We start from the raw sequence: 20,319 nt of genomic DNA, 5'->3' as shown, positions 1-20,319 counted from the left end.
GAGGGGAGAGAGAGAGAGGGAGAGAGGGGGAGAGAGGGAGGGGGGGGGGGGGGGGGAGGAGGACACAAACGCCCCCACCCGCCACAGACTTAACACTAATACAATGACATTTGATACAAATTTCATGTAACACTGGTTGGAATGGGTGATCAGGGTAGAAAACCCAACTCACATCACAGGAGAGCGTTCTGCTACTAACGTTCGCATCGCCTACTGACAGAACGAGTAACAAAATTAAAAGTTTTAGTGTGTTATTAACAATAGTTTCACTGAAACATGAAAGCAATATTTGCTATATATCCACAGGGCAATTTTGTGTGTTACCACAATAAAGGTGGTAAAGCTGGTTGCTTTATTGACGGCGAAATTCTATATATAATAATGTTGTTTACTGTACCAAGGTTCAAGGTCGTCGTACCGATTAGTATACTGTTGCTTATACTTTGGCTTTAACCTTCCTGGCACTAAACCACTTTCACCCCATAGGAACGGTGTAGGGCACGAACTAATTTCACACTGGGAAATGTTTATTATTTGAAAGGGTAGGACGTAGCACGGTGGTAAAGCTGGCCACCTGATGCGCGGTCAGTCTGTCAGTTTCCTCTGATGACTACGTGTCTGAATTACCAAATGTTTAACATCCAATAGCCGATGATTAATACATCAATGTGCTCTAGTGGTGTCACTAAACAAAACAAACTTTTATTATTTTAATTATCTGAAAGCAGTATTTAAATCAGTGACCGGCCTCGGTGGTGTCGTGGTTAAGCCATCGGACATAAGGCTAGTAGGTATAGGGTTCGCAGCCCGGTACCATCTCCCACCCAGAGCGAATTTTAACGACTCAATGGACAGGTATAAGACCACTACACTCTCTTCTCTCTCACTAACAACTAACTCACTGTTCTGAACAGACAGCTCAGATAGCTGATGTGTGTGCCCAGGACAGCGTGCTTGAACAACAATTGGATATAAACAAGAAAATAAGTTGAAATTAATTAAATCAGTGTATTAAAAGTATTATTATTAATTAGTTTATTATGTGCACATTGTACACAGGGTGGGTGTTGATATCATACACCTGGCGGGTGTTGATATCGTACACAGGGTGGGTGTTGATATCGTATAGAAGGTGGGTGTTGATATCGTACACAGGGTGGGTGTTGATATCATACAGAAGGTGGGTGTTGATATCGTACACAGGGTGTTGATATCGTACAGAAGGTGAGTGTTGATATCGTACACAGGGTGGGTGTTGATATCGTACACAGGGTGGGTGTTGATATCGTATAGAAGGTGGGTGCTGATATCGTACACAGGGTGGGTGTTGATATCGTATAGAAGGTGGGTGCTGATATCGTACACAGGGTGGGTGTTGATATCATACAGAAGGTGGGTGTTGATATCGTACACAGGGTGGGTGTTGATATCGTACACAGGGTTGGTGTTGATATCGTACACAGGGTGGGTGTTGATATCGTACACAGGGTGGGTGTTGATATTCTACAAAAGGTGGGTGTTGATATCGTACACAGGGTGGGTGTTGATATCGTACACCGGGCGGGTGTTGATATCGTACCAAAGGTGGGTGTTGATATCGTACACCGGGCGGGTGTTGATATCGTACACCGGGCGGGTGTTTATATCGTACAGAATGTGGGTGTTGATATCGTACACAGGGTGGGTGTTGATATCGTACACAGGGTTGGTGTTGATATCGTACACAGGGTGGATGTTGATATCGTACAGAAGGTGGGTGTTGATATCGTACAAAAGGTGGGTGTTGATATCGTACACAGGGTGGGTGTTGATATCGTACACAGGGTGGGTGTTGATATCGTACAGAAGGTGGGTGTTGATATCGTACACAGGGTGGGTGTTGATATCGTACACAAGGTGGGTGTTGATATCGTACAGAAGGTGGGTGTTGATATCGTACACAGGGTGAGTGTTGATATCGTACAGAAGGTGGGTGTTGATATCGTACAGAAGGTGGGTGTTGATATTGTACAGAAGGTGGGTGTTGATATCGTACACAGGGTGGGTGTTGATATCATACAGAAGGTGGGTGTTGATATCGTACACAAGGTGGGTGTTGATATCGTACACCGGGTGGGTGTTGATATCGTACACCGGGTGGGTGTTGATATCGTAAAGAAGGTGGGTGTTGATATCGTACAGAAGGTGGGTGTTGATATCGTACAGAAGGTGGGTGTTGATATCGTACACCGGGTGGGTGTTGATATTGTACACAGGGTGGGTTTTGATATCGTACACAGGGTGGGTGTTGATATCGTACACAGGGTTGGTGCTGATATCGTACACAGGGTGGGTGTTGATATCGTACAGAAGGTGGGTGTTGATATCGTAGAGAAGGTGGGTGTTGATATCGTACACAGAAGGTGGGTGTTGATATCGTACAGAAGGTGGGTGTTGATATCGTACGCAGGGTGGGTGTTGATATCGTACACAGGGTGGGTGTTGATATCGTAAAGAAGGTGGGTGTTGATATCATACAGAAGGTGGGTGTTGATATCATACAGAAGGTGGGTGTTGATATCGTACACCGGGTGGGTGTTGATATCGTACACAGGGTGGGTGTTGATATCGTACAGAAGGTGGGTGTTGATATCGTACGCAGGGTGGGTGTTGATATCATACAGAAGGTGGGTGTTGATATCGTAGAGAAGGTGGGTGTTGATATCGTATAGAAGGTGGGTGTTGATATCATACAGAAGGTGGGTGTTGATATCGTACACCGGGTGGGTGTTGATATCGTACACAGGGTGGGTGTTGATATCGTACACAGGGTGGGTGTTGATATCGTAAAGAAGGTGGGTGTTGATATCGTACAGAAGGTGGGTGTTGATATCGTACAGAAGGTGGGTGTTGATATCGTACACAGGGTGGGTGTTGATATCGTACAGAAGGTGGGTGTTGATATCGTACACAGGGTGGGTGTTGATATCATACAGAAGGTGGGTGTTGATATCGTACACAGGGTGGGTGTTGATATCGTACACAGGGTGGGTTTTGATATCGTACACAGGGTGGGTGTTGATATCGTACAAAAGGTGGGTGTTGATATCGTACACAGGGTGGGTGTTGATATCGTACAGAAGGTGGGTTTTGATATCGTACACCGGGTGGGTGTTGATATTGTATACAGGGTGGGTGTTGATATCGTACACAGGGTGGGTGTTGATATCGTACAGAAGGTGGGTGTTGATATCGTACAAAGGGTGGGTGTTGATATCGTACAGAAGGTGGGTGTTGATATCGTACACAGGGTGGGTGTTGATATCGTACACAGGGTGGGTGTTGATATCGTACACAGGGTGGGTGTTGATATCGTAAAGAAGGTGTGTGTTGATATCGTACACAAGGTGGGTGTTGATATCGTACAGAAGGTGGGTGTTGATATCGTACACAGGGTGGGTGTTAATATCGTACACAGGGTGGGTGTTAATATCGTACAGAAGGTGCGTGTTGATATTGTACACAGGGTGGGTGTTGATATCGTTCAGAAGGTGGGTGTTGATATCGTACAGAAGATGGGTGTTGATATCGTACACAGGGTGGGTGTTGATATCGTACACAGTGTGGTTGTTGATATCGTACAGAAGGTGGGTTTTGATATCGTACACAGGGTGGGTGTTGATATCGTACAGAAGGTAGGTGTTGATATCGTACAGAAGGTGGGTGTTGATATCGTACACAGGATAGGTGTTGATATCGTACAGAAGGTGGGTGTTGATATCGTACACAGGGTGGGTGTTGATATCGTACAGAAGGTGGGTGTTGATATCGTACAGAAGGTGGGTGTTGATATCGTACACAGGGTGGGTGTTGATATCGTACACAGGGTGGGTGTTGATATTATACAGAAGGTGGGTGTTGATATCGTACAAAAGGTGGGTGTTGATATCGTACACAGGGTGGGTGTTGATATCGTATAGAAATTGGGTGTTGATATCTTACATCGGGCGGGTGTTGATATCGTACAGAAGGTGGGTGTTGATATCGTATAGAAGGTGGGTGTTGATATCGTATAGAAGGTGGGTGTTGATATCGTACACAGGGTGTGTTGATATCGTACACAGGGTGGGTGTTGATATCGTACAGAAGGTGGGTGTTGATATCATACAGAAGGTGGGTGTTGATATCGTACACAAGGTTGTTGTTGATATCGTACACCGGGTGGGTGTTGATAGCGTACACAGGGTGGGTGTTGATATCGTACACAGGGTGGGTGTTGATATCGTACACAGGGCGGGTGTTGATATCGTACAGAAGGTGGGTGTTGATATCGTACACAGGGTGGGTGTTGATATCGTACACAGGGTGGGTGTTGATATCGTACACAGGGTGGGTGTTGATATCGTACACAAGGTGGGTGTTGATATCGTACACAGGGTGGGTGTTGATATCGTACACAGGGTGAGTGTTGATATCGTACACAGGGTGGATGTTGATATCGTACAGAAGGTGGGTGTTGATATCGTACACAGGGTGGGTGTTGATATCGTACAGAAGTTGGATGTTGATATCGTACAGAGGGTGGGTGTTGATATCGTACAGAAGGTGGGTTTTGATATCGTACACAGGGTGGGTGTTAATATCGTACACCGGGTGGGTGCTGATATTGTACACCGGGTGGGTGCTGATGTCGTACACCGGGTGGGTGCTGATGTCGTACACCGGGTGGGTGTTGGTATCGTACACAGGGTGGGTGTTGATATCGTACACCGGGTAGGTTTTGATATGGTACACAGGGTGGGTGTTGATATCGTACACAGGGTGGGTGGTGGTATTGTATACCGGGTGAGTGTCGATATCGTACACCGGGTGGGTGTTGATATCGTACACTGGGTGGGTGTTGACAATGAATACCAGTATGTCAAATTATTTGTTTTGCAGTAAATGACATGTGTGTATCAAATGTTGCCGAAGGAAGCACAAAAGCGACACATTCACCAGAACGTCATGAAGGAATATTAACTTAGTTTTAGCTCCGCTTTGACGTTCTTCAACGGAGCTCTTCTAATACCAATTTGTCCGACCGGTGTCCGTCAACGTTTTCTTCTGTAGGTTTGATTGAATTGTTCTGAAACATGGTACATAATCCCCTGGGGCACCCTCCATAAACTAATAGATATTATTTTTTTTTTAATTTTTAATTTTAGAATTTCCATTAATTAAAAAATAAAAACTTGAAACTGAAAATTTAATATTGAAAATTTAAAAGTCTATCTTCTCTTAGAGTTTTGATTGGATAGTTCTGAAACTTAGCATTAGCAATCACTGAAGCAGTCTTCACAAACTAGTTAAGAGATATTTAGGAAATTTAGAATTTTTATTAAATTAAAAAAAAAAAATAATAACCCAGAAGAAAATTTACATTGAAAATTTAACATTGAAAATTTAAAAGTCTATCTTCTCCTATAGTTTTTATCGAATAGTTCAGAAACGTGGTGTGCACAAACTATTAAATTAAAAAACAAACAAAAACAAAACATTTAACATTAGGTTATCGTACAGAATGTGGGTGTTGATATCGTACACAGGGTGGGTGTTGATATCGTACACAGGGTTGGTGTTGATATCGTACACAGGGTGGATGTTGATATCGTACAGAAGGTGGGTGTTGATATCGTACAAAAGGTGGGTGTTGATATCGTACACAGGGTGGGTGTTGATATCGTACACAGGGTGGGTGTTGATATCGTACAGAAGGTGGGTGTTGATATCGTACACAGGGTGGGTGTTGATATCGTACACAAGGTGGGTGTTGATATCGTACAGAAGGTGGGTGTTGATATCGTACACAGGGTGAGTGTTGATATCGTACAGAAGGTGGGTGTTGATATCGTACAGAAGGTGGGTGTTGATATTGTACAGAAGGTGGGTGTTGATATCGTACACAGGGTGGGTGTTGATATCATACAGAAGGTGGGTGTTGATATCGTACACAAGGTGGGTGTTGATATCGTACACCGGGTGGGTGTTGATATCGTACACCGGGTGGGTGTTGATATCGTAAAGAAGGTGGGTGTTGATATCGTACAGAAGGTGGGTGTTGATATCGTACAGAAGGTGGGTGTTGATATCGTACACCGGGTGGGTGTTGATATCGTAGAGAAGGTGGGTGTTGATATCGTATAGAAGGTGGGTGTTGATATCATACAGAAGGTGGGTGTTGATATCGTACACCGGGTGGGTGTTGATATCGTACACAGGGTGGGTGTTGATATTGTACACAGGGTGGGTGTTGATATCGTAAAGAAGGTGGGTGTTGATATCGTACAGAAGGTGGGTGTTGATATCGTACAGAAGGTGGGTGTTGATATCGTACACAGGGTGGGTGTTGATATCGTACAGAAGGTGGGTGTTGATATCGTACACAGGGTGGGTGTTGATATCGTACAGAAGGTGGGTGTTGATATCGTACACAGGGTGGGTGTTGATATCGTACACAGGGTGGGTTTTGATATCGTACACAGGGTGGGTGTTGATATCGTACAAAAGGTGGGTGTTGATATCGTACACAGGGTGGGTGTTGATATCGTACAGAAGGTGGGTTTTGATATCGTACACCGGGTGGGTTTTGATATTGTATACAGGGTGGGTGTTGATATCGTACACAGGGTGGGTGTTGATATCGTACAGAAGGTGGGTGTGATATCGTACAAAGGGTGGGTGTTGATATCGTACAGAAGGTGGGTGTTGATATCGTACACAGGGTGGGTGTTGATATCGTACACAGGGTGGGTGTTGATATCGTACACAGGGTGGGTGTTGATATCGTAAAGAAGGTGTGTGTTGATATCGTACACAAGGTGGGTGTTGATATCGTACAGAAGGTGGGTGTTGATATCGTACACAGGGTGGGTGTTAATATCGTACACAGGGTGGGTGTTAATATCGTACAGAAGGTGCGTGTTGATATTGTACACAGGGTGGGTGTTGATATCGTTCAGAAGGTGGGTGTTGATATCGTACAGAAGATGGGTGTTGATATCGTACACAGGGTGGGTGTTGATATCGTACACAGTGTGGTTGTTGATATCGTACAGAAGGTGGGTGTTGATATCGTACACAGGGTGGGTGTTGATATCGTACAGAAGGTAGGTGTTGATATCGTACCGAAGGTGGGTGTTGATATCGTACACAGGATAGGTGTTGATATCGTACAGAAGGTGGGTGTTGATATCGTACACAGGGTGGGTGTTGATATCGTACAGAAGGTGGGTGTTGATATCGTACAGAAGGTGGGTGTTGATATCGTACACAGGGTGGGTGTTGATATCGTACACAGGGTGGGTGTTGATATTATACAGAAGGTGGGTGTTGATATCGTACAAAAGGTGGGTGTTGATATCGTACACAGGGTGGGTGTTGATATCGTATAGAAGGTGGGTATTGATATCGTACACAGGGTGGGTGTTGATATCGTACACAGGGTGGGTGTTGATATCGTACACAGGGTGGGTGTTGATATCGTACACAGGGTGGGTGTTGATATCGTACACAGGGTGGGTGTTGATATCGTACACAGGGTGGGTGTTGATATCGTACACAGGGTGGGTGTTGATATCGTACACTGGGTGGGTGTTGACAATGAATACCAGTATGTCAAATTATTTGTTTTGCAGTAAATGACATGTGTGTATCAAATGTTGCCGAAGGAAGCACAAAAGCGACACATTCACCAGAACGTCATGAAGGAATATTAACTTAGTTTTAGCTCCGCTTTGACGTTCTTCAACGGAGCTCTTCTAATACCAATTTGTCCGACCGGTGTCCGTCAACGTTTTCTTCTGTAGGTTTGATTGAATTGTTCTGAAACATGGTACATAATCCCCTGGGGCACCCTCCATAAACTAATAGATATTATTATTTTATTTTTTTTTAATTTTAGAATTTCCATTAATTAAAAAATAAACACTTGAAACTGAAAATTTAATATTGAAAATTTAAAAGTCTATCTTCTCTTAGAGTTTTGATTGGATAGTTCTGAAACTTAGCATTAGCAATCACTGAAGCAGTCTTCACAAACTAGTTAAGAGATATTTAGGAAATTTAGAATTTTTATTAAATTAAAAAAAAAATAATAATAACCCAGAAGAAAATTTACATTGAAAATTTAACATTGAAAATTTAAAAGTCTATCTTCTCCTATAGTTTTTATCGAATAGTTCAGAAACGTGGTGTGCACAAACTATTAAATTAAAAAACAAACAAAAACAAAACATTTAACATTAGGTGGTCTTTAAAAATTAATGAATTATCTATTACTGAGAAAATTGAAACTTAATTGGCCTCTTGTTTAACATTTCCTTGAAGTTGCTAAACATCGCGTACAATATCATTTTATATCTTTGATCTAGAGTGTAAAATGTCGTAAGGATTAGTATCTTACAGTTTAAGATATTTCACAAAATGTTACAGTGATAACAAAAGCAAGTGATTCATGTCGTACACTATTCAAAGAAGGCAACTTTTTCTTTAAATTTATTTTCGTACTTATATATTATTAAGGTTAATGCACGCTGTTCTGGGGACACACACACACACACACACACACACACACACACACACACACACACACACACACACGTCCGTCTATGGCACGGGCTAATGGATAAATGTGGTTGGTTAGCGAAAGAGAATTCGGTGTTTTCGTTATGGCCTTATTTTGACTGACCGGCCTCGGTGGCGTCGTGGTTAGGCCATCGGTCTACAGGCTGGTATGTACTGGATTCGGATCCAAGTCGAAACATGGGATTTTTAATCCAGATACCGACTCCAAACCCTGAGTGAGTGCTCCGCAAGGCTCAACGGGTAGGTGTAAACCACTTGCACCGACCAGTGATACATAACTGGTTCAACAAAGGCCATGGTTTGTGCTATCCTAGCTGTGGGAAGCGCAAATAAAAGATCCCTTGCTGCCTGTCTTAAAAGAGTAACCTTTGTGGCGACAGTGGGTTTCCTCTAAAAAAAAAAAAAACAGTGTCAGAATGACCATATGTTTGACGTCCAATAACCGATGATAAAATAAAAAAAATTCACTGTGCTCTGGTGGCGTCGTTAAATAAAACAGATTTTTTTTTTTGACTGTTAAAACTCAGTTTCATTTTTCTGCAAGAAACATTGTTCCAGTCTTTGACTGATATGGAGATACTACGCTGAGGCTGGTATTTGGTGTGTATTTTACAAGTGTCATCCTTGCTCTACGTACTAACTGAAATAAAGTTAAAACAATAACCTTTCTTGCTTACAAGAAAAAAAAAAAACCCTGTAATAAATTAGAACACAAATGTGAGATGACATTCAAGCAGAAGAAGATAAAAATATATCCGATTTAGAAACCATTGAAAGTAAAATAAATTAAAAATAAGGATTGAGAAAAGAAAAACTTAAAGGTTATTAGATAAAATCAAGATCTAAAAGGGTCGAAGAACGTGAAAAAGAAACACAAATATTTGTGCAATTTAGAATCCAGAATTTATTATAGTAAATTCATATAAAATTGCCATCCATGCTCTACTTTTTCTTTCTTTTAACTTTATTAACGTGCCTATATCCAAAAGAGGTTCAGGCACCGCTCTACTTCCGATTATACCGGGGGAAATTAACTAGCTGTAGTATAAACAAACCCACATTTTATTTGTGTCTTTTATAGATAGTCTGTGATTTAAAGAATTAATTTTGTTCCAGGAGGAGGTGGAATTGGAGCAGGAAATGCGAAGATTTGCTTCCAACTTGGTTGAATCTGTTGTTGACAAAGTCAAAGACGTAAGCATCTTATAATATATATAAGATTCAGTAAAATTATATTATGCATTCAATACAGCTTTCGAACCTTCTATACTATACAGGCAGTGCATGCAGCGTACTATATGTGACCATTACGAGGAAGGTTTATTTATACAGCATGAATGAATGAATGAATGAATGAATGTTTAACGACACCCCAGCACGAAAATACATCAGCTATTAGGTGTCAAACTATGTATTTACACTGAGGCTTTTACATAATAATTGTAGATTTGAGCATAAAATAAATGGCTTCGTTTTGTAATTAACTTAAAATTTTTATGACCAATATTAGAACTGCGAAATAGGAAAACAATGTCACCAAAATTGGATACGTTTACCTGCCCGCTCCTCCCCCGGTGACGTGTCATATATCTATCTATATATATATATATATATATATATATATATATATTTATTACATAATAAAAATATATGTGTATTTCTTGTTGGTCAAAAACCAGTCACATGACCGTCCGTAAATAGTGATATATCAAAAGTGATATTGCCCTGACCAATGAAAATAAAGATGAGACAAAATTCTATCCAATAAATGAGTAGGTAACGTAATGCAACGTCAACTGCTAATTCTAATGTAAACAAGCACAACCTTGTGACAAAACGCTTTGCTGTTCTTCATCAAAAAGACAACATCTTTAGTCATACCGAGTTTAATTCCGCAAATACGACAAAAACAAGGTCAGTAATCATCAAATTGTGTATAGAATATAGAAACGTACATGATATATACTACTCAAAAAAATTTAAGGGTAAAAAATTTATAACCAAATAAGTTTCAGAGTGTATTAGATTGATGATGTAAACTACACCAAAAATTTAATTTATTGTTCCATATTTACAAAAACCCACAAATAAACGTCATTGTATACAAGAAAGTCACATGACATGCTGTCAAAGTTGAAGGTTGTCAAACATGGATTTTACACATTAGAACATTCGTTTAATAGTGTGTGAATCCACCCCTGGCGCGAATACACTCGACACATCGTTGCCTCATGCTGTTGATCAGACGTCTGAAGAACTCTTGGGGAATGACCTGCCACTCTGCCATAAGAAGTTGACCCAGATCATGAAGGTTGGCCGGAGGGGCATGGTTATCCCGAACTCTCCTGCCTAATTCGTCCCAGGCGTTCTCTATTGGGGCCAAGTCAGGCGAATATGCTGGCCAATCCATCCTGGCGATACCTTGTTGTCTGAGAAAGTCCGTTACCACCCTGGCGCGGTGGGGTCTGGCATTGTCATCCTGCAGAACTGCCCCGCCGCCAATCTGCTGAAGGCCTGGGAGAACCAACGGCCGGATAATCTCATTCAGATAGCGGATTCCATTGAGATTGCCATCCACCACATAGAGGGGGGTCCTGTGGTGGATAGAGATGCCGCCCCACACCATGACGCTGCCACCACCGAACCGGTGACGTTGTCTAACGTTAACGTCAGCGAAGCGCTCCCCAGGACGTCTGTAAACACGAACCCGACCGTCGTTGAACTGGAGACTAAACCTGGACTCATCAGTGAACATCACTCGACCCCACTGAACACGTTGCCACCGCAGATGAAGTGTGCACCAGTGACGTCTGGCCGTTCTGTGACGTGGTAGGAGTGGTGGTCGAACAGCCTGGCGACGGCAGCTTAGATTATTGGCTCTCAGACGATTGCGTATGGTTTGATCAGACACTCGAGTTCCAGTCGCAGTCCGCAGATTGTTACGTAATCGGCGTGCAGTGGTTGTGCGTTGACGTAGAGCCATATTGGTGATGTAGCGGTCCTCTCTAGTTGTAGTGCTTCGGGGTCTTCCCGAACGTGGACGATTTCAAACAGAATTCGTTGCTTGGTACCGTTGCCACAGTCGGCCAACGACACTCTGACTGACACCAAGTCTCAGAGCAACATATATATTGCCATCCTGAAGCCAAGCAATAGCCCTTCCTCGATCTTCGATAGTCAGTTGACGTCGTACCATTGTAGAATTTGGATTGTGCACCGTACACGAACGCAAACTCCAGTTATACGGAAATTCAGCATTGGGAACATGGAATACACATGCAAAGCGTGCAAATGAAGCGCTTTGTGAAAAAGCAAGTTATGGGCACTTAGCAGACCTTTCGCTTTCGCCCTAATTTACGTGCAAATGTAAGCTTGTTTTCGCCATTAGAACTAGTCGACAGTGTCAATGACAGTGGATTTTAATTAATTTATGGGTTGCTTAGACCCACTTTCGTCAAAATGGAACAATACCATGCGTGACATTATGGTCTAGCTAATATAACTGACATTCAGAAAATAATGTAGAAAATATCGTCTGACCCTTAAATTCTTTTAAGTAGTATATATACATCAAAATGCAATTAGAATCGGCACTCAGGATTTTATGTTACAAATAAAAAATGCATTTGAAGGTAATCGGTAACTGTTCAGTATAAATGTATGTTCAGATTTATCACATTTTGTGTTTTATTTTGCTATTAATATGATTTGGGCACTTTTGCTGGTTATAACATCTCGAATTTGATTCTTTGACTTGTAATGTTTCAACTGTTTATTTTCGCATTCCTCTGCGTGTCATACAACGTCATAGGATTACGTGACGTCACTAAATCCCATCAGTTTTAACGCATTGCGGGAAATTATAAGGGTTAACGTATTTCGATTCTGATAAACAAAGCAGGAATGTACGAGTCTTATGGATGACATTATGTAATAAAACAATTATTGACCACATTTCGGGCATATATCATGTTTTATGGACCGAAGAAATTGATCAATTTCTTCGGTCCCTCATCATATTACCCTCAATGACGGTCAATAATTGATATATATATATATATATATAAACGTCCAATAGATATTTTTACAAGACCATGATTACAAACGTAATCATGCACATCCCTGAGGAAAAATCACACGACGTGATACAATGTCATAGAAGAACAGAACTTTATTCACTCAGAACACCAAACGGTGTTACATTGAGGTGTTTACAAATATATATATATATATATATATATATATATATATATATATATATATATATATATATATATACAATACAACAGAGAAATGTATTAAAATGCGGAAATGACAGCTATTAATTAGGATACTTATATATATGTGTGTGTGTGTGTGTGTGTGTGTGTGTGTGTGTAAAGAACAATTAACATGATATTGAGGTTTATTAAAAATATTTAATAAAAAGAGAAGCTATAACAATGCACTAATTGTGACGATGTGTAGGAAAAATAGGAAATAACAATGTATCAATTGCGATGATGACGTTTATGAAAATTATAAAATAACAGTATATCATAATAATAATATTTATAATATTTATAAAATACCCCACATAACGATGTATTAACTGTGTTCATGAAGTTTATCAATTTAACAAATAATACTATAAACTATAATATAATTAGGTTATCAAAATTAAGGAAATAACAATGTATTAACTATAGCAATGCGAATATACATATGAAGAAATAACAATTATTAATCAATCAGAATGAGATTGATCCAAATGGAGATGTGACATTTATTAATTTACACAATGAAGTTTATCCACATCAGCAAAATAAAACGATCAATTGTCATGGTGCGCCTGGGTGCAGCGTCAGTTATATTATCTACAGTGCCATCTTGTGGAACTCGACAAGCGTCCGATTTAATCCACCACGTGTTGCCATAACCGCGAAGTTAATATTAATGCTCACAACACACAGATCCTTGGGGAAATATAATCAGTTATAGCCTTTCATTTCCGCTGTTTAACGTTGGCAGTGCATCACCGAAAGGTAAATGTTCATTCCAGGGAAAAGGTCTTACAACCAGAAAACTGGTATCCCCGTGGGCACAAACTTCGCTAAATTACCTACTGATTTGTTTCTCTGCCTTTGCAGTAAAATGTTTAATTAATATTTCTGATTCTCATTCTCTCTCTCTCTCTCTCTCTCTCTCTCTCTCTCTCTCTCTCTCTCTCTCTCTCTCTCTCTGCATTTCTCTACACACACACACACACACACACACACACACACACACACACACATGTATTGCGACTAAGATATGTGTTGTGACGAAATATTAATTTTACATAAATGTTAGCGGTATACGCATCATTCGTGATTTCTCCAAGATCTAAGCTGTCTTATTTCCAATGTAATTCTTACACGATCTCTCTTTTTATATGAACGAAACTAATGTATTCTGAGAGTACTGCTAAAGCAATACGGGTTCCCTACTGGACCCCAAAAATATTTCGTATCTCCTGAGTTCAAGGGCCACAACTCTGTGATAAAATGGGTAAATCGCCATGGAAGGAAGAAAATGTTTTATTTAAAGATGCACTCAACACATTTTATTTACGGTTATATAGCGTCGGACATATGGTTAAGTACCACACAGATATTGAGAGAGGAAACCCGCTGTCGCCACTTCATGGGGTACTCTTTTCGATTAGTAGCAAGGGATCTTTTATATGCACCATCCCACAGACATGATAGCACATACCACGGCCTTTGATATACCAGTCGTGGTGCACTGGCTGGAACGAGAAATAGCCCAATGGGCCCACACGGGGATCGATCCCAGACCGACCGTGCATCAAGCGAGCGCTGTACCACTGAGGTACATCCCACCCCACATCGCCATGGAAGTTAAACATGATCTGTAACATGATAAAACTATGCACAAAATATCAGCTCATTATCTTGAGGCATTGTGAAAAAAGGTCTGGAAAACAAATTTTCATATATCCTAAGTTCAAGGGCAATACCTCTGTAAAGAAATGAGTAAATCACCATGAAAGTCAAACGTGACCTGTAACAGTACATGATAAAGCTATGCACAAAGTTCCAGCTCAATATCCTGAGGCATTGTGAAAACAGTATCCCGAAAACTATATGTGGGACAGACGGACAGATAGACAGAAAGACAGAATGATGGGGATAAAACCTATTGTGCCCTCCAGTTGAACCGATAGGGGACTAAGAATTATATTTCAACATGGCGACAGTTATTCTGACTGCTGATGCTGAAACAGAGCTGTGGTAGTGATCATGTTTGACAGTAATATAATGCGTTAATCTCTGAAATGGCATCACAGAGCCTTTAAAAGACAATTCCTTAAAATGAAATGTCATCGCTTTCAGTAGTAAAGTAGAGGTTAAAAAAGAAAACCCCCACAAAAAAAGACAAAAAAAAACCCCCACACAAAAACGACAAACCCCCCACAACCCCCCAATAAATAACAAATATATCAACAAGGTCAGTAATTTAGTTCATTTCAGAGTACAAGAAAGAGAAAGGTTCGACCTTTAAAAGCTTTTATTAGTAGGATATTTTCAAATCTCTTCTAATCACTTATTATAGCCATTATTGTAGCCATATTTCCCGACAAAATCTCGTATTGTCGATTGATTAAAATTGAGTTTGTCACTCTAATGACATTACGACCATGGAACGTTCAAACACTGAGGTTCGTTGTAAGAGTAATGCGTACCACTGGGCTGCCATGATAACTAATTAAATATCCAAAGTTATCTCTTATTCGCATGTTGAGATTATCAAATCAATCTTGGGAGTGGCAGTGCTCTCGGACAGTTTCATATCTGCGATTACGCTTCTGCCAAGTTATACATTCGTTATATTAAAAGTTTCAATATTGATGAATAAAAATACACATTTTGGTAGTTCATTATAGCATACTTTATAATGACAGACATTTTATGACAAAATGTTGACAGATATATGACGCGTTTTATTGTAAAGTTACATTAGAGTTTGTATTGAGAAGGGATAAAGAAATGATACTAAACCCATGTCATGTAGCTATTTAGAAATGTCTTTTGAAGCATAATATCATAGGAATGGTTTCATGTTGAATTTCAAAAATATTATTTTACCCCCCACCCTTCACCTGCTATTATACGAGGGGCGGGATCGATCCCCGTCGGTGGGCCCATTGGGCTATTTCTCGTGTCAACCAGTGCACCACGACTGGCATATCAAAGGCCGTGGTAAGTGCTATTCTACCTGTGGGATGATGCATATAAAAGACCCCTTGCTACTAATGGAAAAAACATGTAGCGGGTTTCCTCTCTAAGATTATATGTCAAAATTACCAAATGTTTCTCATCCAATAGCCGATGATTAATGAATCAATGTGCTCTAGTGGTGTCGTTAAAGAAAACAAACTTTAAGTTTGACAGTAATCGAATGCGTTAACCTCTAAAATAGCATCACAGAACCTTTAAGAGAAACTTCCATAAAATGAAATGTCATCGCTTTCAGTAGTAGGGCCTACAGTAGAGGTACCCCCCCCCCCTATAAATAACAAATATATGACCAAGGTCAGTAATTTAGTTCGTGTATACTACGAGATCCATGGTTTTCTACTTGAAGTGATTATACGAGTTCGTGGGCGTTGTATGGTGTGTGAACCCCATATGGATCCCCTTTATTTGCCATTGTTGTTTTACGTTCACTTTGCCACAGTAACATTGTAACGACGACCCTTAACACACCAGACTAGACATGATATCTGTTGAAGGTATGGTATTATCACTGCGCGGTGCAGCTATCTACAGGAATTATATCACAGTCTGGTTGCTAGCTACAAATTAACACATTTTACCTACTGTCTCCCAGACAACGTGCTTGCTTCTCTCATTTGAACTCCTCATTCGCACATTTGGGTTTCGCATTCTAGGCAGTTTGGTTTCCAACACTGATTTAACTGAATTTTTTTAAACGTCTTTATAGTTTGTTTTACCACTTTGGTATATCAAATCGCAAATAGCAAAAAAAAACCCAAACAAACCCAACAACAAACTCCCCCCCCCAAAAAAAAAAAACCCCCAAATAAAACAAAACAAAACAAAACAAGAAAAACTTCACGAAACACAAAAACTTAAAAACCCCAACAAACACCCCCCCAAAAAAAAAACCCCAACAAAACCCCACACACACAAACCCAAAACAACAAACAAACAACAACAACAAACCCAAAACTAAACAACAACAAAAACCCAACCCTACTAAAAAAGCACAAAAACCCGAACCCCATCCCAAACCACAACACAATATGTTAACATAATATTTTGGCCTTACATTATATTTAATACAAAACCCTTCAGAACGCGGTTATTAAAGTGACAGCGAATAAGGGATATTTTAATGACTTTTGTTATTAAATCAACGAACTCAGTTTGTCTACACCAAGACCCAGTTCATCTGTACATGAAGGTCAACGAATATAACGATACTTCATATGGCTGTTCGTGTCCCTCGCGTTTGCGTTGTCTTGCTTGCGAAAGCTCGCTTAAGAACGCTGTATGATTTATCGCAGATATTAGGCGTCAAATCCACATTGCCAATATTTCCAGTCATCTGATTTACGCTAATCCCCAGAACCAATAAATCAATAGCGAATCAATAGTAATAAGACCAGACAAGAATGCCAGCTTGCAGCAATCTGAGTATGATACCAGTAGTCGATCTAGAGAAGCCCGGAGGTGGAGTCGTCATCTTTAGTAAGGATTGTATAAGAAATTATCACAGATTAAATGGGAGAGGGGGAGGGGAGGTTGAGGGGAAGGGGTATATCTGTGTTTCTCTCTCTCTCTCTCTCTCTCTCTCTCTCTCTCACACACACACACACACACACACACACACACACACACACGTATTGCGACTAAGATATGTGTTGTGACGAAAAATTAATTGTTTGTCTCTCTCTGTCTCTCTGTCTCTCTCTCGCTCTCTCTATCTCTGTCTGTCTCTCTCTGTCTGTGTCTATCTGTCTCTGTCTCTCCATATGTCTCTGTGTTTGTCTCTCTCTGTTCTCTCTCTCTCTCTTCCCTCTCTCTCTCTCTCTCTCTCTCTCTCTCTCTCTCTCTCTCTCTCTCTCTCTCTCTCTCTCTCTCTCTCATTCACACCGGATGGGAGTCCTGTTCAGCTACACACATAACCAGTTACTGCTACATCTGACTCGTCTCCGACATATTGGCCTCGATTGATCCCAGTTGTGGATTTGCTATTGGCTTCTGTGTAAGCTATTAATTAGTCTATCTAAACCCTGGCTACACGTCCGATAGGTTAACGACATCCAAGACTTTGTTTTGCTGCCTTGTATGCTGCGAACAGTTTGTGAAAGCACCACTTTGTTGCATTGCAAGATGACATATCTGTAACTCATTTAATAACTTAAAAAATACAGTTCAAATTCAGAGCCTAACTTTTATGTTAAAAGGTTTCCCATACCCAAATGAAAGCGTTAATATGTAGAGGCTTTTAATGCATACACATGTTCTATGGCAGTATGCTCCTACCATTGCGATCTGGTTTTGACCTGGATGACTTGGATCGGAAGAAAAAGGAGAACTGTTTGTTACACAACACTCTTACCACTACTTCGGCCCTTTGTTAATAGAATAGTTTCGGTTAACAATATGGTTAACAGAATATCAACGTCCTGAAATTTCAGTTTTAGGAACACTCGACCTGTATTGAAAAAAAGAAGAAAGGAAAGTGAAGAACCACACTTTAAGTTAATCTGCCGCACAGTTACTCTGGAAACTGTGAACGTCATCCTGTTCTATATGTGGTCAACACGATTTTACCATGGATACCGAGGGTTGAAGAAACCCCAACCACACACACACACACACACACACACAGCAGACAGGTCACAGTTGTTGTTTTTGTCGTCAGGATTAATGCCACCATTCTCTTTGGAAACTGTTTTGATTAGCTGTATTAGCTCCACGGTAAGTGATCAAAGCTGTGTGGGGTTTTTTTTGTGTTGTGGGCGGAGGTAGGGAACGAGGATTGGTGGGGTGAGAGAGAAAAACTCTTTTAACCCAAAGATGTTCGATAGAGAAATATTTCGCGGTCAATTTTATTCGATTTTATTGTAAAGGTGAAAAACTAATATCCCAAATGTCTGTCATTTTCTTTAACTAGATAAAACAATGGAAGAACATCTGAAATGTGCAGGGGTCCGGGTATTTGAAAATAAACACCCCCCCCCCCCAAAAAAAAAAAAAAAAAAAAAAAAAAAAAAAAAAAAAAAAACCGCACTCGTGTGTGTGTGTATGTGTGTGAGTGTGTGTAAATATCGCAGGAAGTTCTACCTTGACGGATTCATTAGAAACTATTGTTTTGGTTATTATTCCTAAAACATAGACATTACTTATACATGTATTATATCTGAGTCATTATCAGATAAAGTCCCAAACTGAGGTTTTTACTTTCAAAAATAAAAAGTCATAATTAAATTATTATTATTTTTAAATCGGATTTCTTCAGAGAATAAACATCAGGGGATCATAAGTCAGTGTTAGCAGTAGATTTTCCCGCCAAAAACATTAATAAATGATCTAGTCGAAACTAGGTCACCCGCTCATTTACGTAGCATGAATGTAAATTAATAACAAATTAATAACAAAACATACATCATCAAAATGTTTTATCCCAAACAAACTTTGAAAGGTTTCATATAAACTGAGCTTCTTGTTTGTTTTTCTAGTGGCTTTAAATAATAAAGAATACATTTTAGGCCACACTTTCTTTAACAAAAAACACCATGCAAAATGAATACAACCGTAATACGTGATCAATGCCGTATATCGGCACAATGCAGAGTCGAATGGGCATTTGACAAAATAGTGGTTGATTCCATGAATCATTAAGGGCCTCGTCTATAGGAGGACAGCCACTCCCGAGAAGATCCCCCCACTAGAGACTTCATCCTTTCACCGCCAAATAAAAAAAAAAAAAAAATAAATACACTAGCGAAATATAACAAACAACACGAAAATAACCCAACCGAACCCCCCCCCCAAAAAAAAAAAAAAAAAAAAAAAAAAAAACCCAAACTAAACAAACAACAACCCCAACCCCGCATGTGTTGTTTTGTATTTATTACAAAAGACTTAAAGGGACATTCCTGAGTTTGCTGCACTTGTTAAGATGTTATCGACTAACAAAGACTTTTTGACGATTGTAATTACATATCAAATATATTTTTCTGCATAAAATATTAGTGGCTGTATATTAAACGTGTTTCTGATCGTTCTAATATTTGTACTAGGTTAAATTTCACTTTATTTCCAAAACTTAATTTTTTTCGTACGTACGAAATTATTTGAAGACAAATCCAGTTTGGGCTTCTTACAAATATTAAGACGACCAGAAACACATTGAAGGCCCGTACGCAGGGGTGGGTGGGGGTGGGGGGGGGGGATGCGACGGGGGTGTACGCACCACCCCAAATTACTAAAGGTCCACTTTTCTCTATTAAATTTAAATAATGTTACGTAATCGTTGTTGTTTTGAGGGGTTATTTTTATGTTGATTGGTCCCATCATGAGCAATTCGCACCCACCCATTAAAAATCCTGCGTACGGGCCTGCATTGAATATACAGACACTGATATTCTAAACCAGAAAATATATTTAATATGTAAGTTTAATCGTAGAAATATTT

General features: G+C 40.1%; 1 protein-coding gene and 1 long non-coding RNA gene across 2 annotated transcripts in view; one reads left to right on the top strand and one right to left on the bottom strand.

The window, feature by feature from the left end:
• Positions 1-20,319, top strand: part of LOC121380970 — a 44,201-nt gene that overhangs the window by 3,209 nt on the left and 20,673 nt on the right. Inside the window, exon 2 of the mRNA XM_041510028.1 lies at positions 9,721-9,798. Coding sequence (XP_041365962.1) covers positions 9,721-9,798 — 78 coding nt within the window. The remainder of the gene's footprint in view (positions 1-9,720; positions 9,799-20,319) is intronic.
• The window catches only part of LOC121380971, a 54,523-nt gene that overhangs the window by 23,256 nt on the left and 10,948 nt on the right, over positions 1-20,319 (bottom strand). The window lies entirely within an intron of this gene.

Source organism: Gigantopelta aegis, chromosome 9 (assembly GCF_016097555.1).
Source record: "Gigantopelta aegis isolate Gae_Host chromosome 9, Gae_host_genome, whole genome shotgun sequence".
NCBI classification, from domain to species: domain Eukaryota; kingdom Metazoa; phylum Mollusca; class Gastropoda; order Neomphalida; family Peltospiridae; genus Gigantopelta; species Gigantopelta aegis.
This window is presented reverse-complemented; position numbering and strand designations above follow the sequence as displayed.